This window comes from Sylvia atricapilla, chromosome 3 (assembly GCF_009819655.1).
Source record: "Sylvia atricapilla isolate bSylAtr1 chromosome 3, bSylAtr1.pri, whole genome shotgun sequence".
In the NCBI taxonomy this organism is placed as follows: Eukaryota; Metazoa; Chordata; class Aves; order Passeriformes; family Sylviidae; genus Sylvia; species Sylvia atricapilla.
This window is the reverse complement of record NC_089142.1, coordinates 82,963,962-82,987,458: the sequence shown is the minus strand read 5'-3', so window position 1 is coordinate 82,987,458 and position 23,497 is coordinate 82,963,962. Positions and strand designations below refer to the sequence as shown.

At 54.6% G+C, this 23,497-nt stretch overlaps 2 protein-coding genes and 1 long non-coding RNA gene across 5 annotated transcripts; 2 read left to right on the top strand and 1 right to left on the bottom strand.

The window, feature by feature from the left end:
* Positions 1 to 253: 253 nt before the first annotated feature.
* NFKBIE (NFKB inhibitor epsilon) lies at positions 254 to 13,476 on the top strand. Its single transcript, XM_066316012.1, has 6 exons — positions 254 to 743; positions 11,024 to 11,126; positions 11,657 to 11,888; positions 12,061 to 12,149; positions 12,429 to 12,677; positions 12,985 to 13,476. Exons 1-6 carry the CDS (start codon positions 391 to 393, stop codon positions 13,048 to 13,050), a joined length of 1,092 nt encoding a protein of 363 aa, XP_066172109.1. The 5' UTR covers positions 254 to 390; the 3' UTR covers positions 13,051 to 13,476.
* Positions 13,477 to 13,509: 33 nt separating this feature from the next.
* On the top strand, positions 13,510 to 22,254 carry SLC35B2 (solute carrier family 35 member B2). 3 transcript variants are annotated; one of them, XM_066316011.1, is made up of 4 exons: positions 13,510 to 13,612; positions 18,236 to 18,429; positions 18,722 to 18,882; positions 20,132 to 22,254. In XM_066316011.1, exons 2-4 carry the CDS (start codon positions 18,273 to 18,275, stop codon positions 21,068 to 21,070), a joined length of 1,257 nt encoding a protein of 418 aa, XP_066172108.1. In that variant the 5' UTR covers positions 13,510 to 13,612; positions 18,236 to 18,272; the 3' UTR covers positions 21,071 to 22,254. The 3 variants fall into 3 exon arrangements, with proteins under 3 accessions (XP_066172108.1, XP_066172105.1, XP_066172107.1); XM_066316008.1 differs by lacking the exon at positions 13,510 to 13,612 and adding an exon at positions 15,425 to 15,525; XM_066316010.1 differs by lacking the exon at positions 13,510 to 13,612 and adding an exon at positions 18,060 to 18,159.
* Positions 17,153 to 18,840, bottom strand: LOC136359400 (uncharacterized). Its single transcript, XR_010743269.1, has 2 exons — positions 18,713 to 18,840; positions 17,153 to 17,425 (listed from the first exon to the last, which is right to left on the bottom strand). It is a non-coding gene; the product is annotated as an uncharacterized lncRNA (long non-coding RNA).
* Positions 22,255 to 23,497: the final 1,243 nt, after the last annotated feature.

Sequence of the window (23,497 nt, the reverse complement as noted above, 5' to 3'; positions counted from 1 at the left end):
CAGGGCAGGGGGCGGCTCCAGGACACACTGGCATGCCCCGCCCGGCCCAGGGAATTGCAGCGTCGCCGCCCCCGAGTCCCCCGGGCGCCGGCCCTCGCCCACGCTGCCGTGGGCACCGTAACTTCCCCGCCCCTCGGCGCTGCCCCGGACGGAGAGGGCGGGCAGAGGCAGCCCCGGTGGAGCCAGGGCGGGGCGGCGGCGGGGGAATCCCGGGCAGGCGGGCCGGGCGCGGCTGAGTCAGTGCGGGCAGGGGCAGGAGGCGGAGCCGGAGCCGTGGCGCTTTATCCTCTGCGCCGGCCGCCGCTCGGCGGGTTTGCGGCCATGAGCCCCCCGGCAGCGGCGCCGGGAGCGGGACCCGGGCCGGGGCGGGCGCACGGCGGGCGCTGAGCCATGTCGCGGGAGGCGGGCGGCGAGTGCCGCAAGGAAGCGGCGGGCTGGGAGGGCGAGGACGGGCAGTGCGACTCGGGCATCGAGTCGCTGCGCTCGCTGCCGGGCGGCAGGGAGACCCCCGCCGCGCCCGAGGGCCCCCCTGCCGCCCCCGAGGCCCTCGAGGAGACCCTCGCCGAGGCCGCCGCCGCCGAGGAGCGGCTGGATTCCAGCTACGGCTCCGGCGCCCTGCCCGAGGCTCTGCCCGGGCTGCCGGGGGCTGCGGGGGCCCGCCCCGAGGAGCCGCCGCCCCGGCCCGAGGGGCTCAGCCGGCAGCAGCTGGAGGCCCTCACCTACCTGTCGGAGGACGGAGACACGTGAGTGACCCCCGGGGAGCTGCGAGCGATTGTCCCCCCAGCCCCGGGCTGCTCCCCTTGCGGACGGCCGGCGCCGGTGCCTAGAGATAAGCCAGGCTGTTTGCCGTGGTCCCCAGCCCTCTCCTGAGAAGCGGCCGTGTTGTTTCGGACTCCCCGGGCCCCTGTCCTGAGAGCCTTCTGCCTTGCCTTGGTGCGCGTGGATGCTTGGCATCCAGGTTTGGCTGGATGACCCCCCCTCACCCGTCTGAGAGGTACCTGAGCCAGGTCCAGCGGAGTGAGCAGGAAGAGAGGCAGCCCAGGCTACATGGCACAGAACGGAGCCACCATAGGAAGCCAGCTTCTGCTTGCCATGGGGCTGCTAGCAACTAGAAGAAAGGGGGGAGCAAATCAAGCCCCCTCTGTTGTCTCTACTCCAGAGAATGCAACGTTCCCTCCACAGTGGGAAAGGCTTGGCTGCGTGAGATGGCACATAAGCAAGTCCTGAAACAAGACTGGCCATGCAGGGCAAAACCTTGAGATGGTTGTGTTAGACACTGCTCAACCAAGCAACCCAAGAACTGTTTGTTCTCAGGTGGGAATAGCCTTGCTTTGCCAACTTGCCCACAGAGCCACGGTTTTTGGCAGAGTTCCGACGCACATCCCAATGTAGGGCTGCCCTCCTGAGATTCTGTGATGGACACAAGTGTTTGTCTTAATGAGGAGGGCTTCCCACAACCCTAATGCCCTCTCAGGGGTAGAGACATCACCGCCGGAGTTATTTGGTTTGGCTTCTGGTAATTACCTTTAGCTAGTTACAGCATTTCTTTCCTGTTGTACATAGCCTCGATGGAAGGTTTTCATTATGAGTGTACACACAGACCATGAGCGAAGCATTCTTACAGCTGAGGGCAAAGCTTTGCCCCAAAACCAGGCTAGAGTTTAATACTGAGTAATGGTGCAAGAGGAAGAGAAACTTAGAGGCACTGACATGATCAAGCAAATGCATTCAGTAGCAAGAGGAGCAAGAAAGCTCTGTCCTTGCCTGGTAGATCACATCTGGATTGAAGGTGAAAATGAGCTGGGAGACAGCCTGAGTGTTTACTTCCCTGTTAGGAAGGAGTCTGTGCATCTGCTAATTAGTTCATTAGTGCTGACTGTGGGATCTGTTCTGAGGATTGCCTGGAAGTCTCACGGCAAGCAAGGTTAGACTAAACCCAGTCTCCCACACTCCCCTGTCATATCTACAGGCTGATTCTGTGGCTCCTTAGAATGGAGGAGCTTTGCTAGTTTTCCCAGATGTAACACTAGAGCCAAAGTAATGGACATGGAGAGAGCCAATCATCTTTTAATCAGAGCTGTGGAAGTAATGCTTCCCCCCAAGTTTGTCTGTCATGGGGTGCCCAGGGCTCCTTGCTTACTGTTTTATTAGTGAGCCCCATAGATGCAGCTGCTTGGAGATGCTTTTAGTGCTTGAGGCTGTCTTGTTTGGTGGTTGAAGCCCTTTGCTTGTCAGACTTGCTTGGAGAGACCTAATGCAAACATCTTATTAACTAGGAAAACATTAATCAGTGGTGCCTTGGTTACTGTAGGCAGGAGAGGCTCTCAGAGAGCTCCCCAGACGGTTGCCTTTGCTCTTCTGTTTTCTCTCACTCACAGTGCATTTCAGAACAGGAAATCCGTAAAGAGTGAGGGAGGGAGCGATAGGTCTGCTGGTTGTACAGCTTTGGGCTCACCATGTCCACACAGGAGACAGGCTTTCCTGGGATCTACTCCCACTGCTGGGCAAAAAAAAAAAAAAAACAAAAACAAAACAACTATTCTTGTGGTTAGAGTGGTGAGGCTGTGGATTTGTGCCTCCACTATTCTTGTCTCTCCTCCTGACCCTGCGGCAGAGGTAGGTGGCATTTATATTTAGAAGTGCTGAACATCCACCACTCAGGTTGATGCAAATGGGGACTGTGAGTACCCAGCGACTCACTGGACTGCCACCGGTTTTGTATGTGAAAACAAGTCAGGGCTGATAGTAATGCTAGAGTCTATGGTGCAATTGCTCATCCAATGACAGAAGGTCCCCAGAGAGAAGGGATCAGATGGCCACAGGCTACATCCCTTTCATCCAGCCAGACAAACCCATCTTCTTTTCTTTTCATCTCTGTCAGCAGCACATTTCCTTGTGTGCCTTTTTTAAATGTCTGCCACAAAACAGCTCCAGGCAGAAGATTAAAATCATACTATCATTATATTTCAGAAGACTTGGGCAACTACACTTACCTGTAATTGTAATTTTGAAAATACAAAAAGTTCACGACTTTTGGATAAGTAGTTCCTGTTTTCCCAGATGCCCTGGCTGGTACTGAGCTGAGAGGAGCAGTGGAGCTGGCAAAAGTCTTGGCTCTACATCTGACAAAAATCTTCACTGTCCATAGCTCCCTCAGGCTCACCCACTTGTGCCATCTCAAGGTGTGCCTGTTTGTCAGCGTGGCACTTGTGGGGTAAGAGCAGGAGGTGGAGGCAGATGTGAAGAGCACATGCTTGGGTGGTTGGAGCGTCAGCCGGATCCTCCTTGGATACCTCCCTGCCTGCCTCCGCAGGACAGGAGCGTCAGAGAGACAGGATGAAGCAATGGGGCTAAAACTGTCTCTCCCTATGCCCAAAGTTAGAAGGAGTCTCACTTTGGCAGGAGGGAAGTTTGCTAACAGGAAGGATGGGGGTATGATGGCCAGTGAAATGCGTGGGTGCTGTCTTCCAAGAATTATTTGTCTGAATGTCATCCTCTCCACGGGACCCTAGCGCCACTGGCAGCGCCTCTGCCTCAGGGAAGTTAGAGCCACAGTAATCAGGGACATTAGTCCCCAAGAGAGTGTGGCTCAACTGTGAGGGCAGGAGAAGTCAAGCATGAGGAGTGGGGTGGCAAGTGGAAAGGGGTGGCTGCACTTTGGGCAGTGATCTGTATCCTGCTTATCATGTGGGCAGGTAGAGAACCAACCCTGTGCACTCAAGCTCAAATGGTCTCCTCCAATAATCCATCTTTTCCTTGTGACCCAAAACTCCAAATACCTGTCTCTTCCATATAAAGCTCCTTTTCTGTTGACTTGGGTCCTGATGGGACTGCCCTGTGTGGAAGTGAAGAGAGGGGCTTTCCAGCTGTAGGACTGTGTCCCTCTGAGTGGACTGCATGCAGGTTTATTATTGTGCCCCCAGCTACCAGATCACCTCAGCCTTTGTGAGGATTGACTGAGGAAACCCCGTCCTTCCCGGCCTCACCTGGCAGATACACAATTCCAGCATTCTGGGAAAAGGATGGGTGTGGGACCAGCTCCTTCCAGGTGAAGTAGGGTGTGAAGGGATCACCTGTTTTTGTTCCAGCACAAGAGAAAACCTCTCTGTTTCCTTGGGCTGATGTCAGCCTCTGCCAACTCTGGAGATGCACAGTTGATTCATCAGTGTGTGAAGTTAAGCAGAGTTTCATCTGTCTAGGACTATATAGTCTATCTTAAACTTAAAAACATGTTTTCTTTTCTGCCCATGCTGGTCCTTGGGCCACACACCACTTTCTGCCATTGCACCTGATGCTGTGGTGATGGAAAGGCTGCAGGCTGCACCTCTGCAGGAGAGTGACTGTCTTGTGCATGTCTGTCTTCAAGATATCTCTTTGTGTACAGAAACTGTATGCAAAGCAGTGCAGCACCTCTGCAGGGGTGAAGGTCAAGGGACCCCAGCACAATCACAGAAGGAGGACCTTAGCCTCCTTTAGATGGAAAATGGGACTGTGTGCTTTTGGTTGGGTGCGTGTTTCAGGGAGGGAGGAGGGCAGAGGAAGCCTGACTTCCTCCTTCCACCAGAGACAAGTGGTGCCCTATCTGCTGATAAGAAATCACGTGCCAGTGACTCGTGGGCTGAAATGCCTTAACAAGGGCTTGGGGACAGTTCATCGAGTAAAATCAGGGCCCATGGGAGCTGACATTGTGAACTCTTCACATGATGGTAGTGAAGGGGCCTCCCTTGCCTGCATGGGGTGTCACTGAGCATGAAGGCCTGTCTTGAAGGGGCCAAGAGCCACTTCTAGCCATTCACTGGCATGTGCTAATCATAGCCCTCTCTAGTCAGGTAGTTCTGGGCTAGGGATCTTCCTTGAGCAGGGGTATAGAGGTTGTCCCCATTCAGGCTGTCTGCTCCAGTGTAGCTGCTTTCTCACTGCTTGCCTACTGTACAAGGGTGTTGCTGAACCCCTGTGCCCTGTGTACCTGGGGAAGTGCTCAGAGTGTGACAGCAAAGATAAAAGAAAGGGAAAGAAGGAAAAAGAAGCAGAGGACTGGAGAATCTCAGTTTTAGGAGAGAGATTAAAGAAGTCTGATGCAGAGAGCACGCCTTGTTGCTGGTCAGGTTTGGAGCCCCCTGCTTTGCTGGGCTGTTGCCAGCTGCCCAGCAGTAGGATGGCCATAGTAAAAGGGGAAGTGGGGATGCTCTTGGTTTTACCGGTGGGTCTTCAGAAATCTTGCTTGATTGCCAGGATTCAAGTCCATCCCAATTTATTCCCTAAGGTGCTGCCAATTGTGGGGTGCTAGAGAAAGTGAGTCCTAACATGGGTCTGCCAGGAGGGAGATTTTCCTGTGTCTAGCTCCATGTCCCTGAACTCTCAGCTCTTCCTCTGTGTGTGCTCAGGAGTTGGGTAAACAGGAGAGCTTGGTGTCCCTCTAAGCAAGGCCAGTCAGCTCTGCACAAATTGCTTTGGAATGCCCCAGAAGCTGCCGGCTGCTGCAGGGGTCACAGACATACAGTCTTGGTGTAAAGTGGGTAAGTCCTGGCAGCCTTCTGAGATTGTGCATGCAAGAGGGTTTTTTTCTTGTTTGGATGACTTCAGCCTGGCTTGGAGGAAGTTTCTTCAAACTTTCCGCCTGCCTAGGTTTGCCTTGGAGTTGGAGACGAACACAGGGAACTTCAGCACAGATGAAGGGAAAGAATGGCTGGAAATTTCCGTGTGCTGGGATGCAAAAGCCTGGCTGTAACAGATCAGCCAAGGTGTGGAGGGCTTCACGTTCTTGCACTCTGCAGGCAGACTCAACTGCTGCTAGGAAAGGGTTGAGCTCAGCTAATTTAACACAAAAAAATTTATTTTTTTATTGGCTTGGGTTTGGGTTTTTTTAGTATCATGTGAAAAATGAGGAGTCAGACGTGCCTGTGTAGGAAGAAGTTGTGGGATCTGAGCTGTGAGAGTGCTTACTGCGTGCCTCTCAATGAGCTGCGTGGGATGCTCTCTGCGTCACAGAGCTGGGAAGCCCCTCTGACAGGGGCAGATCCAGAGCTGAAGGGGACCCTGGGATACCTTAGACCCACAGCTCGTGCCTCATTAAAAGAAAATCCTGAGACAGTGAGGATACCTCTGGGGTTGTAAATGATTGCTAGGGTGTGTTGTACAGGCTCTGGCAAAGTCCAGGCACTTTACTCTCGTCTCTTCCGACCTCAAGATATCTCTTCGTGTACAGAAACTGTAGAATGTATTTGCCTCCAAAGGAGTCAGGTGTGAGTTTGTTCTGTTTAAAATGGAATGTCCACAGTCAATGGACTTTTTGGGATGTTTTCTGTTTTTGTTGAAATTGTTCATCATGCTTCTCTGCTGGTGACTGGCCCCTGTTTGAGTGGGCTGACCTGTTTTCTGGCTTGGCCCATCTGCGCGTAGATAGTAGTATGGGACAAGCCCGTTGTTTTGCAGGGAACAGCCCACATGCTTCTGATGTGTACTGCTTCTGTAATCGCAGACCCACCATCTGCCCAGAAATGGAGCAAAATTCTCACATGTGTGGGTGCAGAATCTAGAGGCTGTAAGGTCAGGGTCCCTACCTCACTGAAAAACCAGGCATCCACAGCTGTCCTGCAATGCCTTCCTGCCAGTCAGCTTCCAGCTCCCCTCGTGCTCAAGCACACAGACCAGACCCTCTGCAGAGCACTCCAGGAAAGGTGAGACAGTCTCCTCTGCTCACCTGTCAGTTCCCACCCCTCACTCTGGCCCCAGCAGCAGCAGGCTGGGAAGCAGCTGCTGCCCAGACTGGAAATCAGGAATGCTGAACCCCATGTGGCTCCCTCCACTCCCATCCTAACCCCACCTCCACTCAAATTCAAGCTGTGCCCTTCCCAAGGAAGGGGCAACAAAACCTGCAGGGCAGGAACACAGAACATAAGATAAGGCAGCTGAGATCCACTGCTCCCTTGGAGCTGCCAGAGGGCAGCTGAAATAGCCTTATGGAGCAGGACAGCATTGCACTGCTGTGTGGGGGGGAAGGAAGGGAGAGCCAGGTTGGGCTGTTCAGGCTGCAGGGCAGGATCGAGTTGTGCTTGCTCGGCCCTCTGGCAGAGGTTCATGCTAGTGGCTGAGGAAGCGGTTAGCAGTGCAGGTTACAGGGCTGGAACAGGAGAACAGAGTAAGTGTGGAATTCCCCTGCTGTTTTCCTCCTTGACTGCTCTCTTTTCTATTGCTGCTGGGGCCATTTCCTCCCCTGAACAAGTTTCTCTTGTGTGAATTGTTTGTGTGATTTCCTACTGCTCCACTCAGCCAAAACAAGGAGCTGAGAATGAACTGTTCCTGCTGCAGACAGGGACCTTCTCTAGAGAAGGAGAAAAACGTGTCAAAGCAAATTCAATTGAATGCTAAATCCCCTGTTTAAGGTGCTTTTGGGGTGAGATGGTAAAGGGAGAGGCTGCTTTGTGGACAAGGTGTCTTGCTCTATAGATGAAGAGGTCTGCATGGTCAGCTCCTTTTCTAGAGAGATGGAAAAGTATAGCCAGAGAACTGGTGGAACTTCAGTTCTGCTTGTGTGTCAGAGCTGGATGTCACTCCTTACCCTGTTCTCCTGCCTCCATTCCTCGTGTGTGGAAACTTTTCCTACAGGGCACTTGAGGTCAATCAGAAGTTGGAGATGGACAGCACTGTGGAAATGGATTGCTCTCCAGTGCCTAAGCTAGGACCATTTTTGGCATGGCATGTTCATTCCCAGGGATATCCCCAGGGATAGCCCCAGCCTCTCTGCTCCTGGGTTGTTATCTCTCTGATGATGAGTAGATCACTTTGTGCCAGGGATGTCCTGTGCCTTTGTGATTCAGAGTGTTGAATCCCCTTATGCCAGGACAGAGCTGGTGAGCAAGTGGAAAAGCTGAGAATTAAGCCAGTAGTCTGTATTCCTGCTGTGTTTCCCTTGCTCACAGCTCCTCCATCCCTTGCCCTTTCTAAAACTCCCTGTTGCCCTTTCTGACAGTTCCTGCTGGACACCCACCCCTGTGGTTGCAGGCAAGAGCATGGGGAGGGAGGGAGCAGGCAAGTAGAGGAAAGCAGAGGAGAGATGCGTAGGGGAGCCGGGATGGGCAAGGATCCCATGGCAAGGCAGGGGGACTTGTTCTGGCAAGGGAACACTGCTGTGGCTGGGCAAGGAGAGGTTCTGGCAGGGAACAGGGGTCTCTCCATTGCCATGCCCTGGCTCTGGCACACGATGTGCCAGTATGCAGCAGCCCATCAGCATCTGGACCACGCGGCTGCTGTGACACAGAGAGGTGTGCTTGTAGCCTCGGTGGGAAAGAGTGGTGCCTCAGGTCTCCTGGGTGTAAGAGGTTTCCTGAGTTAGGAGACAGTCCCAGTTCCTGACTGGCAGCACTGCCAGTGGCACAGAAGGCCTCAGTGTCCTCATGGTGGGCTCCTCCCAGCCTGCTGGCCTTGTGATGATTCCCTCAAGTAGCTCAGGTTCTTACAGCCATTTCAGGAAGTTGAGGGCTGGCAATGAGGAAAGGCGAGAACGAATGCAGAAATGAAAGCCCAGGAGGAGGCTGCACCCGGGTGGAGAAGGAAGGGGGAGGGGGGAAAAGCAATCCTTCAAAGCAGGCACATCCCAGCTGCAAGGTGAAAGCCTGAGCTCTGGCCAGGGGGATGGTCACCCCCGTTGCCTTTGCAGCATGGATGCCCAAACTAGCTCAGTGTCAGCCCAGCCCCGAGCGGCTCCACCTGCCTCGCTGAGCTGCAGAGGCAGCCAAGCCAGGAAAAGGGAGGTGCTGGCAGTGGCAGAGGGCTGCTCGGGGGTTTCCGTCTCCCCCGGGTGACTGCCCCACTGTCCCCACATGATAGTGCAGTGTGGTGTGGGCAGTGGCAGAGGGGCCCGGGGGATTCCTGGGGCACGAGGGCTGTCTGCCATGGGACACAACCCGGAGCGCTGCTCTCTCCCCTGGGAGCCCAGCGTGGCTCCGGAAAGTGAAAGCACCAGCGGGTTAATGTTCAAGCTGAATTGCCGTGGAAAGTCCCTCATTTGAGCAGCCTTAACTCTGCTGTACCTGAAAAAGGCAGATCCTGAAGCCTCCTCCTGCACGTGGTGCCTGGAGGCAGGTTTGGAGAAACAGGGGCTGTCCCTGTGAGTGTGCAAAGGACATCTCAGCAGAGGTGCTACCGCGGGGACTGGGGGCCTGATGCAAAACTCAGCAGGGACTCTCCCTGCTCAGATCATACCTAGGCTAGGCTTAGCAAAAGCCTGATGAGGGGAGGGCTTTTCTTACAGCTGCTTGCCTTGTTCCTGGGCTGGGCCCCTTGGCTGTGCCTCTGCCCCATGGTCCACTGAGGGTGGCCAGACCCTGGCCGTGGGGCTGCATGGCCTCTGCTTGCAGCCGCCATCCCCTGCCCTGCCCTGGGAGTGCTGGCAGTGAGGGGGTACCCCATGGCTCTGCAGAGGCAAGCAAGTGTGGGTGGACTCCCATTCCAGTGGGGAATTCCCTGCTGTAACATAACCTGGGGTTTCCCCAGGGACAAAGCCTCTCCTGTCGGGCACAGCCTCTCCACTGGCAGTAGAGTGGAGAGGAACTGGCCTTTTTTGCCTTCAAAATCAGGTTTCAACTGAAGATGTCTGGAGTCCCAGATTCTGGCTTGATCTGCAGGCAGCACTTGGGAGGGAGTCAATAAAGGACATCTTGGGGACTGGCCTCTGAGCTTCTCAGCACATTCATATCCCAGTGCAACTGGCAAAAAGGCAGCCCCAGCCCCACTTCTTGTCTGCAGTGCGTTAAGGCCAAGTGTTGTTCTCCTGCCTGTAGAGGGATGCTCTCTATCCCCCACATGGCAGATGGCATCCCAAAGCTGGGCTGTCTGGAGAGTGGGGTGTCTCGCCAGGGCTGGCACGGCTCTCACCCTCCATCTCGTGGCCCTGTCATCAAAGAAAGCAGCATGGGTGGCAGAGCCCAGCCTTCAGTTTGGAGCTGTTTCTTTCCAGAGACAGAGCCACCCAGGGCCTCTAGTGTGGTGGTGAGGGGTCAGGAGGCTGAGCTCATGCCTGCCTTGCTGTGCAGTGGGTGCTGCTGCCGGTTCCTTGCTGCTGACCACGTGGCCAGGTTTGGCCTGCGGGGGCTGCCCTGTGGTGGGAGGATGGGCCCTTCAGAGCAGGGGCCTGGGAGACTGGAGGTTGGTGGGGGGGACTGGAAATTCCCTCTCAGCTCTGCCTCTGTTGTGCTCTCACTTCTCTTCTGACTGTGCAGAGGCTGTCTGGAAATTAAACCTGTCCTTATGCTGGGGGACTCTGGCCCCATAGCTGTGGGGACTGCAGTCCTGAGGACCAGAGCTCCCTGCTTGCCACCAAGCTCTGACAGCTGCAACTCTGGTATCCCTCTGTGCTGATGGGCTGTGTGCCAGCCCTGCCATGACAATGCTAAAAGGGAAGGAAGTGGGGAAGAGAAGAGGAAATCGGTGTGGGCTGGCAGATTGGTTGGCATAGGGACTCTGCCATGCAGGTGATCTTGGAACAGCCCTGGGCTCCTGCCCAGCTTTGACTGTTTGCCTTCGTGGAAGGGAAAGCAGAAGTACAGTGTGCAGCTGGCTGTAGGGAACTGGAATTCCCCAGGCAGCTGCCAAAGCCCAGACCTCTCTCCACAGCCATCAAACCCAGCTCTTGGACTCTGGGAAAGACATCCCAGGCTTTTTGGACTTACACCAGTTGGAGGCCTGGTTTTGGGCAGTGCCAGACTGAAACCCTTACTATGCATGCTGTGAGGTCTGAGGGAGGATCCTGTGTTGCTTAGCAGGGACAGGGAGATCTGTTCCCCATGGGGATCAGAGTAAAGGACTGCCCTGTGGAGCCTCAGACCCTGTTTCTACCTTGGCCTTCTGCTGAGCTTCCCCAGGGAGAGAGCAAGATGGAGGACCTCAAAGCTGGAGGGAAGGAGACTGAAGAGGCAGGAGCGATTGTTCCTTCATGCAGTAGGGAAGGATCTCTGCTCCTGAGCATGGCACTTGGGACTTACTTTTCTTTTTTTTTTTCTCTCCTGTCATCATTAACCCCCTGTAGGTTGGTTCATCTGGCCATTATCCACTGTGTCCCAGCTGTAGCACTCTGCTGCATCGCTCAGCTACCCAGGGAGGTGCTGGAGATCCAAAATGATCTTTTCCAGGTATGCTGTTGTGATAGGCAGAAGATGGGAGGAAGAGAAATGCCACAGGCTGTTCCCTGGGTAGCTGCTGAGTTCCTCTGCTCTTTCCCCAGGACCCTACACCTGCTTCCCCCAGAGTGTGGTGAAGGTCCTGTGTGTGCAGCCCCTTTTCAGTGGAGGGAGGGGAAGAAGGGAGGTGGAGATAGCCTGAGGGAGAAGTGTGACAGCTCCCAGCACTGTGGGGTGAAGGGTTTCTTTGCTAGGCCCCAGGACACTGCAGACAGCCTTGGAAGAGGCATGGCTTGAATGTGGCAGGGTAGATAACTTGGGAGTATGAGATCTATCTCCATGGGTGATCTGTGAGCTGAGGTGCAGGGGAACAGCAAGCCGTGTGACGCCACTGGTGTCAGCCACATGTAACATCACAACAGGGATGGTGGTGTTCTGCATGGCAGTCAGCCTGTGCTGCCAGCTTAGCTCCTGGAGACTGGTGGGGCTCATCACACCTGGTGTCCTGGGGGGCATCCTCCCCTTTCCTCATTTCTCTCCAGACCCCGCTCCACCTTGCTGTGTACCTGGAGCAGCCCAGCGTGATCCAGGCACTGATCCACAAGGGCGTGAACCGTGGGCTGCAGGACCGCAATGGCAACACCCCGCTGCACTTGGCCTGTGAGCAGCAGCACCTGCAGTGTGCCCAGCAGCTGCTGGAGGGCCCAGCCACACCGGATGGCACCGCTCAGCCCCCTGGGCACCACCAGGACCTGCAGCTCCAGAACTGGCAAGGTGAGACCTGGGGGCAACGCAGGGGCAGAGCTGGTGGCCACATTAGGGCAGAGACCATGAGATGTGTATGCAGGGATCCAGGAGCAGAGCAGAATGGGAATGTGGCTGGGACTGGTGTGCCCCAGGGTGGTCTGGGCTAACTGTGGCTCTCTCTTCTGCCTCCCCGTCACAGGCTTGGCCTGTCTGCACATCAGTACCTTGAAAGGGAACATCCAAATGATGTCTCTGCTGCTGGAGAGCGGTGCCAACATTGACGTTCGGGTAAGACTGGGCACGGTGTGATGTTTTGTAAAGGCTGATATGGTGGGTCACTCCTTTGGGCATTTCCTTCAGCCCTGGGGCAGGCACTGCTGTGAGGCTTGGGAGCACTGAATTTTGAAGGAGCAGAGAGTAAAGGTCCTTGAGAGTTTGTTGGGTGCTGTGACAGCAATCAGGGTGAGGACTGCTGTCTGCACCCAGTGAAAGGGGTGTGGGTGGGTGCTGCAGGGCCCAGCTGAGGGGACCCCCCACCCACACCCACTTGTGATCTGTGGGTTGCAGGAGGGCACGAGCGGGAAGACCCCACTGCACCTGGCTGTAGAGTGCCACAACCGTAGGGCTGTGCAGTTCCTGCTGCGGAATGGGGCGTACGTGGATGCCCAGATGTACAACGGGTGCACTCCGCTCCACCTGGCCGTGGGCCGCAAGGATGCTGCCATTGCTGCCATCCTCTCCCACTCTGGGGCTGACACCCTGCTGAGGAACATGGAGAACGAGACAGCTCAGGACCTGGCTGATGGCAACGACGATGTGAGTCGCTGTGGGGGGAGGCCTGTGGCTCTGCAAGTGTGCAGGAGTTGGATGATTAGAGGGACCCCTCTAGGAGGAGTTTCTAGCTATTCCTATCCTTCCAATGTTGTAGGCATTGGCTCTGTGGGGTGTGGGATAACAGCCTTTGCCTTGAGCCTTAGGAAAAGCCGAGATGGAGTTTCTTGGCACTTCCCTGGGGATGTGAGAAGGTGGAGGACCTGGGTGGGGGGAAGACTTGCGCCCCTACCCCAGCTTGGTGAAGACATAACCCTGGATGCTTATATGTCCATACCCTTGGTCTTTGCAGCTCCTTGCCTTGCTGCCTTTCGATGACCTGAAGATCTCAGGGAAGCCTGTTGTGTGCTCTGAATGAGCGGATGGACTCCTTTGGCCCACCGGGCTGCTTCCTTCCTCTGTGCTGCTGCCCTGCTGCCCACTAGGATCTTGCCTGCCTGCAGTTCAGTGGGAGCAGAGACACTTTGGGAGACTTATCCCACTGCCTCTCCCCTCTTTTGGAGTTTTGTTTGCCTCAGGCTGCCTTCCCAGATGAAGAAGGTGGCATTATGAGCACTACACAGGGGAGGCTTTTCTTTTGGAATCTGTGCACTGCAGCAGGACTGAATTTTCTCTCCCTGCCATGGGTCTGACTTGTGGGGATCTCCAGCATTCGCAGGGAAGGAGCAGGAGAGGACTCATTTTCACACCGTAGGCCAGACAGAGCATTGTCTGGCACCCCCTTAGAGTAAGTGTGGGGTGAGGAGAGTCAACACTCACTAATAAATGTTTGTTGTTGTTATGGGCACCAGAGGTCTCATGTGATCTAACCCACTCCACAGCGTCAGGAGGCTGTGCATCACTGCGGGGGTTTGGGGACGTGAAGGCTGCAGGGGTTTCCCCAGTCTGCCTGCTCCCTCAGGTCCTCCACACCGCAGAAGGTGAGTGGGAGCACAGGGCCTTCCCCACTTGCAGAGCCTTTCTACTGCTCAGGGCCAAGGCTGGGGGATCCCAGCAAGGTGCTCTATTCCCATGCTGTCTTCCTGAGCATCTGGCTGTGGGGCTGGAGAAAGAGTACAGGAGGTGTGAAGACCAGGTTGTGGATCCCTGCTTTTGCCATTGTGCTTGACACCTTGCTGCTTTACTGTGCTGTAGTTTCCTCTTCCATAGAGGACAGGAAGATCCTGCCCCTCTCCTGGCTTGGAAGTGGATTAAAAAACTTAGGGTATGGGTCTTCCCTGGGTTTTAGATTCTCCCAGGCTGAAAGTGGAAGAGGTGGCAGCATTATCTTCCCATCCCTTCTGTTGTTCAGCTCACCTTCCTTCCCTGCCACTTAATTCTCCAGCCCGAGGAGCCACATGCAATGCATTAGGAAATCAGCCAAAGGTGCTGTGGGAATGGAGGCACAGAACTGACTTACTCCATCTCAGCCAGGAAAGTTCCCCACGTGTTGCCTGGGAGCAGCTGCTATTGTTTGGGACAAATACTGGATGGTGCAATTGACCAGGATGCTCTGGAGTGGGCTCTTTTCTTCCTCCCTTCTTGTAAGGGAATGCTGCCAAGAAAGCAGCATAAGGACCCCCCGGGCCTCTGGACTTTGCCTGGTTTCCTCAGCAGTCCTGGGTTGGATTGCTCTGTTTCTTTTGAATCTTTGCTTCTCACCTTCTGGCAGGGCCTCAGCCCTGCTGCAAACTCATGGGGCTGTTTCAAGGATGCCTTTCACAAGGGGCATAAGGCACTTCCAGGCTGCCCAAAGAAGCAATGACAGATGCTGCAGGGCAGTGTGGGATGGTGTGGCCAGGGCTGTAGCTGGGAGCAAAGGCAAGAGGCAGAAACAAGCGATCTGCACTTTTTTGTTTTGTTATTTTTAAATAAAACTATTTGTTTTAAAAAGATGTCTTATAACACATTACTGGGTGGCCACATGCTAGCTCCAGCTGGCCCTGCAGCCGTGCCTGGGGCTGGGATCGGGAATTTGCGGTGGAGTAATGCCATACTTACTGGGGCACCTGCCCCAGGCACCAGCTGTGGCTGTGCCCAGTGCAGGGCCGGCAGCTCGGAAGGGGCTACCTGAGAGGAGGCAGGGATGGGGGAATACCGGCGGTCAGCTTTGAGGGCTTTTAGCTTGAATCAAGAATAGCGTCGCCATCAGCATTAGGGAAGTCATTGTCCCTCTGCACTTGTGAAGCCTCCCTTCGTGTCCCGTGTGCAGTTCTGGGCCCTTCACTTCAAGAGAGTGCTGGAGCATGTCTAGAGAAGGGCAACAGCTGGTGAAGGCTTTAGAGCAAAAGCCCTGTGATGAGCTGCTGCTGGAGCTGCGGGTGTTCAGCCTGGACAAAAGGAGGCTCAGGGGTGGGCTTGTCATTCTCTACGCCAGCCCGAAAGGTGGGTGTAACCAGGTGGGAATCGGCCTCTTTTCGCAGGCAACCAGCAACATGGTAAGAGGACATAACCTCAATCTGTGCCAGGGGAGATTTAGGTTGGACAGTAGAAGGAATTTCTCTACAGAAGGAGTGATTAGACATTGGAATAGACACGCTAAGAAAGGCGGTGGAGTCACCATCCCTAGAGGCGTTTAAGGAGAGATTGGTTGTGGCACTCAGTGCCATAGTGTAGTTGAGATGGTGGTGGAGTTCGGTCACAGGCTGGGCTCGATGAACTCAGGTGTCTTCCAGCCTGATTGAATCTGTGATCCCACGATCGCGGCCCCGCCCGCCGCGGTCCCTCCGGAGCGGCAGGGGCGCTGTGGGGCGCGGAGCGCGCCCGCCGGGCGGGGATTCCGCCGCGGCCGCCGCCGGGAGCGGAGCCGAGGGGAGCCGGCCGGGACCGAGCCGGGGCCGGGGCCGGGCCGCAGGTGGGTAACGGGGCCAGGGTGGGCGCGGAGGGCGGGCCGGGCCGCGGGCGGCAGCTGCCTTGCTCGGCGGGGCCGGGCCAAGGCTGCCGGCCTGCTCGCTGCGAACGTGGCCGCCGGGCAGGGAGGCGGCGCCGGGGCCACGCTCGCCCGGCACCCGGCCGGGCGCTGCCTCTCCCGCGGGGCCGCCGGAGCCTCGGGCAGAGAAGCCCCGGAGCGACGAGCGTAGGGCTGTCCCCTCCCGGGAGCCCCGCGCCGTGCCCGCGGCGGAGGGTGCCCCACGGCCGGCGGGGAGCGGCAGCCCGGTGCCTCTGCTCGTGGCCCCTGGGCAGAGGCGGCGGTCGGCCTTGGGGGGACGGTGGCAGCACCCCCTGCGACCCGGCTCCGTGCAGGGATAGGGACAGGGAGCAGCCGCGAGAGCCCCAGGTGATAGTATGGACTTTCCAGCTCCAAGCTTCCATTTGACCGTAGCCCTTCCAGGCGCGGAGGCGCGCTGAAGAGTCTCAGGGCTTGTAGGCAGGGATCTTTTTCAGACCCGGGACCCAAATGGTGCATCCCGGGCAGAGGGCTGGCTGCCAGGCCGGCTCTGAAGCGGTGCGTTTGAGAGCTGCCCTTGCACTGCCCAGGGGAGCAGCGGCCGGCTGTCTTGTCGCGCCTCCTGGGCTGCTCCGCAGACTAAGGCTCCTTTCATGCCTCAGTATGTTGCTGCTCAAGCCCCCCCCGCTTTCTACCTGTAACACTGGCGTCCCTGTTCCTTCCCAGCCTCGGCAGGGAGGGCAGGGCCTGCTGCACTGAGTCAGCTCTCGGGGCCTGGGAATTGCTAGCTCAGGCATAGAGAGCCATTGTCCCTCCATAGCCTCCTCTTCACGGTCGCTGTGGGAGAGCGGAGCTGATTCTCCTCCCATGGCAGCGCTGCAGGAGCTGGCTGGGTAACAGCAGGCGCAATCGTGCTGAACGGAGCTTGCAATCCCTGTCAAGTTGCAAATGTGGCAACAGACCCTATCATTTATATCTGACTTCTGCAAAAGTGAATGGTGTTTCTGCAACCCACCATCAGCCAGGGTTGCTTAATTTGAACAAACCCAGGAGCACATGAATAGCTTCAGCCCCAGGTGCGAGCACCGAGCCCTGTTTTTGCATCCCACAGCACCTGTACAGTCCCTGCAGCAGGAGAGATGGAGTGGAGGTGTCAGACTCTCTTTTCTAGGGGAGTGGGGAGACAGAGGAGTAAGAAGCAGGCAAAGAAATCCACCCCTAGCCATTTACTCCTCTCGCTGGGCTGGGAATTTCTATGTCCTCTAAGTCACAGAAGGGAGATTTCTGGGTGAAACACAGCCTTGGCTTTGGTTAGATTATTGAACTCCAAGGGCCTGACCACTGTAGCTGAGGATGAGAAAAGTCCCCGAGGTCTTTCCCAAGGGGACAAGAAATTGGCGGGAGTGCTTGCTCATGAAATGGCAGGGGACTTTCTTGCCTTTAAAGCCCGTAAGTTTGTAAATCTCTGAGTTTCCTCTGGAGGCTACTAGAGGTCACAGCTATACAATATTTGGGCCAGGTACACCCCTAAATAGGGCCCAAATTCCTCTGACTCTCTTGTTTCTGGGGGAGGAGGAATTAACATCTCTCTCCCTTTTGGTCCACAGGAGTTTTTCAGGTATGTGTTTATGTAGCCAGCCCACAGCACTCTCACCTGGCCCCCAAGGCAACTGGGAGGCTTTTTCCACTGATGAAACTGGGGCAGGGATGTAGCATGGACCAGGGAAACCTTCTACCCTGATGCAGGAAGCTGCAGCTTGCTTTGTGGGCGGAGGATGCAGGTGAGGCAGCCTTGGGTATAGGAAGTTCTTGCCTAGTGGCTCAATCTGTTGAGTACCTGGTGTCCCTGAATATTGCAGGTTTGCCTCTGTGGGAGAGAGGACAATGAAGGGAAGAACTCCTTCAAGGACTATTAAAGCTGTCTTAAAGCTGGCTGGATCACTTCCTACAGCTATAGCTGAAGAATATCAGCTATACCTCATTGCATAGTCCCGGTAAAATCCCAGCCAGACAGCTGATATTAAAGTTCCTTTCCAGCCTTGCTTGCTGGCTGTTTTTTTGCCAAGCGGGTGAACCCTGGTAATTTCCTCTGAGCTGTGAGTGCCTTGGCACACTTCCAGGGCTGCATGTGGAGGTGGGGGAGGCTGGCAGCCCCAAACCCTGCCTCTCCTCCTGGTATAGCTGGAGGGGAAAGCTCTGAACTGTTTGCTTCCAGAGGAAGGTTGCTCATTGCCACAGGCTTGAAACATGAGCTTCTTAGGTAGGAGTCAGTTTTTCCATTCAGTGACCTTTCTCTTTTCCACCCAAAAGCTGTGCTAAAGTTTAAATTATAAAGATTAGGTGTGAAGTGCTCCTTGCATTTGGAGTAAGAGTGTAGTCAAAACCAGATGTCTACAGCAATGTTCTCTCTAATCTTGGGAATCCAAGGTTCTAAGCCCACATGTTCCAGACCTACCACCTTTAACAGAAGCAAACACACGTCTGACCCGTGCTTTCCAGCTCCAGGGGACTTTTCCTACTCTGTGTGCTGCCAGCATCACTATTGTCACTGCAGTGGAGTCTGGGTGGCCACATTACAGGTGAAGAGGATCAGGCTGGATGGTGGGTATTACAGGCACATGGAGTGGAGCTGCCCATGTACCAGTAGCCCACCACTTGCCTCTTTCTCTCTCTGCAGATTTTGTCTTCCCCTCGTGCTGGCTTCCCTCCCTACGATGGCTACAGGTGAAGAGATCGCCCCTGCCCTGCAGGACTCATGGGGGGACTTCTGGCTCTTCCGTTTCTTCGTTAATGCTGCTGGCTATGCGAGTATTGTGGTACCGGGCTTCCTCCTCATCCAGTACTTCAAGAGAAGGAACTACTTGGAGACAGGTAGGAGTGGGAGCTTCCCTTCACCTCCTGCATCCCTCCTTCATCCATCCTGCATTGGAGCTCTCTGCCCTGCCTCTGTCTACCCCACTCAGCTTGTTTCCCCAACCTGCATTGTCAGGTTTGAGCCACTCACAGAGCTGTCCACTTGCTATTCTGAAACAAATTTCTCTGAGGCCCTCGTGGCAGCAGATCTGAGGCTGGTGAGGAGAGAGGCTTCACCTCTTGAGCTGGTGCAGCATGCGGTGCTCAGGCTTTGGTTCAATGTGTCTCCATCTTTTCTTACCCTGTTTAGGCCGAGGCATTTGTTTCCCTGTCATCAAGTCATGTGTGTTTGGCTCTGAGGTGAAGTCTGCACATCAGGATGATGGCTCCCTGCCACTCCGAGCAGAGCCCACAGAGTCCTCCACAGCCCGACAGGTCTTCAAGCTGCTCTTCTGTGCTGTTGGTCTACAGGTAGGGGTCCTGTGCCTGTGCGGCTGTCCCATTCTGGAAGGAGGAAGCGGCCAGGGGGTTAGTGACTGTCAGTTCCTTGAAGACCTAGCATGCAGTGCTGTCCTTGATCAAGGCAGGGTTGGAGGCTGGGGCAGGATAGTCCATCTCTAAAGGCTGTAGAGGTCCATTTAGCTTTTGTCATTTGGGTTGAAGCATCCTGTCAGTCTGATCGAAGTCCTTTAGAGCTTCTGAAAATTCTGTGATCAGCAGATTGTTAAGGCTGCTTTTGTTCTGGCCCTGATGTCAGATCAGCAGATAGTTTGGGCCCTCTTTTCTCCCAGGCTCTCCCATGGGTCACTGCCTGGGGCTGATGCATTCTGCCTTGATAGATTGAATTGGAGTACTGGAGAGAAAATACTTAATTCAGCTACAGATAAACAGGAATTTAAAATCTTAGATTCCCCAAGTCTCAGGTACAGCCTGAGCATAATTATGAAGGGCAACTTTTCTGGTCTATGAGGACCAAAAATTAGCAGTGTGGGCACTGAGGTAGAAAAACCCAGGCGTCCTGCAGCCAGGAAACAACACACTCTCTGGTCTACTCCCCAAGCCCATTCAGACTTGCCGTGGGCCACCAAATTCTTCCATCTCTCTGTGTCTTAATTTCTTGGGAGGTGTGTGATGAGAGGAAGTGTGTGTGTTACTTCTGTGAGAGGCTTGGTGTTATTGCACCAAAAGTTGTGGAGATGACAACCAGGACAGTGATCATCCCTCATGGACAATTTTATCTGCTAGTTTTGAAACTAGAATTGATTTGGATGTAAAAACCAGGCCTAGGGAGCTGGAAATGAAAACCAATGCAAAGGCCACTGGGAAAACTGCCAGGACCTGCTGCAGGGAGCTGGCACCAAAACCGCAGCTGTGTGTCAGTAATGTTCCCTGATTCGGTCAGTCTGGTTCCACAGGCTCAAAGTAGTTCAAAGCGTAACTGTTCGCTCTCAGCAGGATGTTTGCACTGTGGGATTTTCCCCCCTGTACACTGAGCAGACGTGGTTTGGAGCAGGATGTTCCTGGTTGTAACCAGGACATGGGACAGTGGGTTCCCTGACAGGTGGAGTGGGGTTTGGTCCTGTCTCAGGTAAGCATTGGCATGCAGAGGATGAGAAAACACTGGGGAAAGCAAGGATCTCCTGGGGTCTGTTCTTCCTGTTGTGAGTTGACAACTGCTGTTGTGAGTCCTGACTCTCCCTGTGTACCTGCTGATTTGCAGGCTTCCTACCTCACATGGGGTGTCCTCCAGGAGCGTGTGATGACGAGAACTTATGGTGCCACTGAAACAGACCCTGGTGAGAAGTTTAAGGACTCCCAATTCCTCGTGTTCATGAACCGCATCCTGGCCTTCACAGTGGCTGGTCTGTACTGCGCCCTGACCAAGCAGCCACGCCATGGGGCTCCTATGTACAAATACTCCTTTGCCTCCCTCTCCAACATCCTCAGCAGCTGGTGTCAGTATGAGGCACTCAAATACATCAGCTTCCCCACCCAAGTGCTGGCCAAGGCCTCCAAAGTGATCCCCGTGATGATGATGGGCAAACTGGTGTCGCGCAAGAGTTATGAGTACTGGGAGTACCTGACTGCTGCCCTCATCTCTGTGGGGGTCAGCATGTTCCTGCTCTCCAGCGCTCCTAACAGGACGGTGTCCACTGTCACCACCTTCTCTGGCATAGTGCTCCTGGCTGGCTACATAATCTTTGACAGCTTCACCTCCAACTGGCAGGACGCTCTCTTCACCTATAAGATGTCTCCCGTGCAGATGATGTTTGGCGTCAATGTCTTCTCCTGCCTTTTCACCGTGGGCTCACTCTTGGAGCAGGGTGCCTTGCTGGAGTCGCTGCGCTTCATGGCCCGCTACTCGGAGTTCACCGCCCACGCCGTGCTGCTCTCCGTGTGCTCTGCCTGCGGCCAGCTCTTCATCTTCTACACCATCAACCAGTTTGGGGCAGCTGTCTTCACCATCATCATGACACTCCGTCAGGCCTTTGCGATCCTCCTCTCCTGCCTCATCTACGGGCACACTGTCACTGTTGTGGGTGGGCTGGGCATAGCTGTTGTCTTCATGGCCCTCTTTCTCCGTGTCTACGCCCGCAGCCGCATGAAGAAGCGCAGTAAGAAGCTCCCACCAGGCGAGACCCCTGTACAAAAGGTCTAAGGAAGCTGAGGCCATGGCATTTAAGCCATGCCTGCTATCCTGCCTCCCCGCGAGGGTATTTGCTTGATTTCTCAGAACCCACTGAGAAGAGTGGGGTATGGATAGGCAGGACCAGTGACTCACTTTTCCACCTGCTTTTCCTGGGAAAGGGGCTGGAACAAGCCCAGGAATTGCACTGGGCTGATGCAGCTCTAAACCTTTCCATTTGCCTTAATAGGTCAAAGACTTACAGCCAAGGCACAGGCCTGAGGGCACACCAGCATGGGGCTGCTGGTATTTCTGTCCCACCTCTGTCTTGTGGCTTCTCCCTCAAAGTCACTGATGAACAAGGGAACTCTTCCCTGGCAGTCTTGCCTCTGGCTAATGCTCCTCCATTTCTGTTAGTACTACAGAGTTTGGCAGGAGGAAAGGGCAAGCAAAACACTAGGTTTCTTTTTGAAACACCTCTGAGTGAGGCATCCCAAGCTGAGCCCAGCAAAGGGTGAGGAGTGCTCTTCCTCCATTCCAGGAGGGGCTTTGGGTAGTCCAGGCACAGCCAAGGGAAGGACTCCCAGCCTGTCCTACTCCAGGCCTGGGATCTGCTCTGGGAGGGCACTGCAGTGGAAGCCAGTACCTCCCAGTTTGGTTTTATCAATTCTTTGCCCCTGCTCCAAGACACTTTTCTTTGCTCCTCTCAGCCCAGGCTGATTTTTATGCAGCACCTGAGCTGGACAGTTCCAAGGCTTGCCGAGTCCTTTGAGGTTGCTTTTTGGCTACACCTGCTGCTGTTACAGGCCAAAGGCTGCGCTGCCCAGAAGCCCCAGCACCACCTCGGCATCCCTCAGTGCAGTGGTTTCTGGGCTTCGTAGTTGCCATTCAGACAAGCACAAACAACCCCACTTTTTGCTGCCACCTGGAGGCACTGGCCCTGGTTTTCCCAGGGGCTGGCCAGAGTCTGTGCCTGGAGGGTTGGGACATGGGGCAGAGCCCGCTTGCGGTGCCTTGTTCCTGCTCCACAGTCAGCAGGGGATGGAGCAGTGAAAGCTGTCCTTCCCCAGAAGCCTGGGTTTTATTGGTCAGTCCTCTTCTCATCCACACAACCTGACTGACAAACCAGCAGGTTTTGGTACTTTTGAAGGGCAACTTTTTTCTCTTTTCATTTTATTAAATTAAAAATATGCTGCATATAGTGCCATGGGTGTAAATGTGGGTTTTTGGGTTGTTTTTTTTGGTTTTTTTTTTTTTTTTTTTTTTTGGGATTTCCAACTCTTCCTGTGTCCCTAGTCTCTCTGGGACACCAGAGTTATCTTTCCAAATACAGGTGCCTCTCTCTTTGCCTTTGCCAAGGCTGGTATCAACCAGAGTTGCACTAAAAGCTGCAAGGCCTGACAGGAGATCGTTGTACACACGATCTCCTGTACACACAACTGGGGAGCCACAACCAGGTTTGAAATGCTGCTTATGCTGGTGGGCAGGTGAAGGAGCCATTAGCCTGAGTCTAGTTTGACTCCTGGGTTCCCTGCATGGTGTGCAGCTTAAGGAATTCCCAGTGGGTGTAGCTACCAAGAGGTGACAAAGAAGCCTGCTGAGCACCTGTCAGCCAGGGCCACCAGTGCTGTAGCACTTTATGAGGTGTACTGCAGCAGCCAGAGTCAGGAGAGGATCGAGGTGTGGCTGGTCCATCCTCCTGGTATGTGTGTGGGAGGCCTGGTGAAAAAGCGTGTAGGTGAGGGCAAGTCTGGCATCAGAGACAGGCCTAACACAGCTAGGGAAGGAAAGGGGACACGCAGGGGAGGGTTACAAGAGAAACACAGAAGACTAGGGACAGTGGTGACTTAGCTGAGCCTGCAGGGATACCAGAGCTGGTCCTGAGCACAGCCCAGGCTTCAGAGCACTTTGCTCTCCAGCAGTTTTACCTGTGCTCCTTTTCTAGCGCTGAGTTTTGGAGCTGCCTGTGCAACCGCACAGCTTTTCATCCTCCACTACAAATTCACCCAAATGTCTGCACCCACCATCTGCTGACAGACTGAAAATGGAATATGATTTCCTTTGATTAAAAACAAACAAAACAACAAAACCACACATTTCCAAGTTAGGAATGGGATAGCCTTTCTAATTTAAATGTAGATTTTAAAAAAAAAACATTACTGGAAAAAGAAAACCCAGGACATTAACTTAAAAAGTTAATTTTTATTGATTCAGTAGTTGGCAACACCTGTGTATCCAGAGAGAGATCCTGCTTCTAAACAATTTTCTAGCTCAGCTCCACCACTGCCCTAGCAGGCTGCACCCACACAGCTGCCACACTAGCAGCAGAGTCAGTGTCTTGGTGTGCAGCAAGGGATTCCAGCAGGGTCTGCCTTCCTGCTGGAGATGGATACTGGCTAAAGCCCATTCTATTTTGTGCCTGTGGCAGCTGGCATGTGGCCAGCAAGAGAACTTAATGCT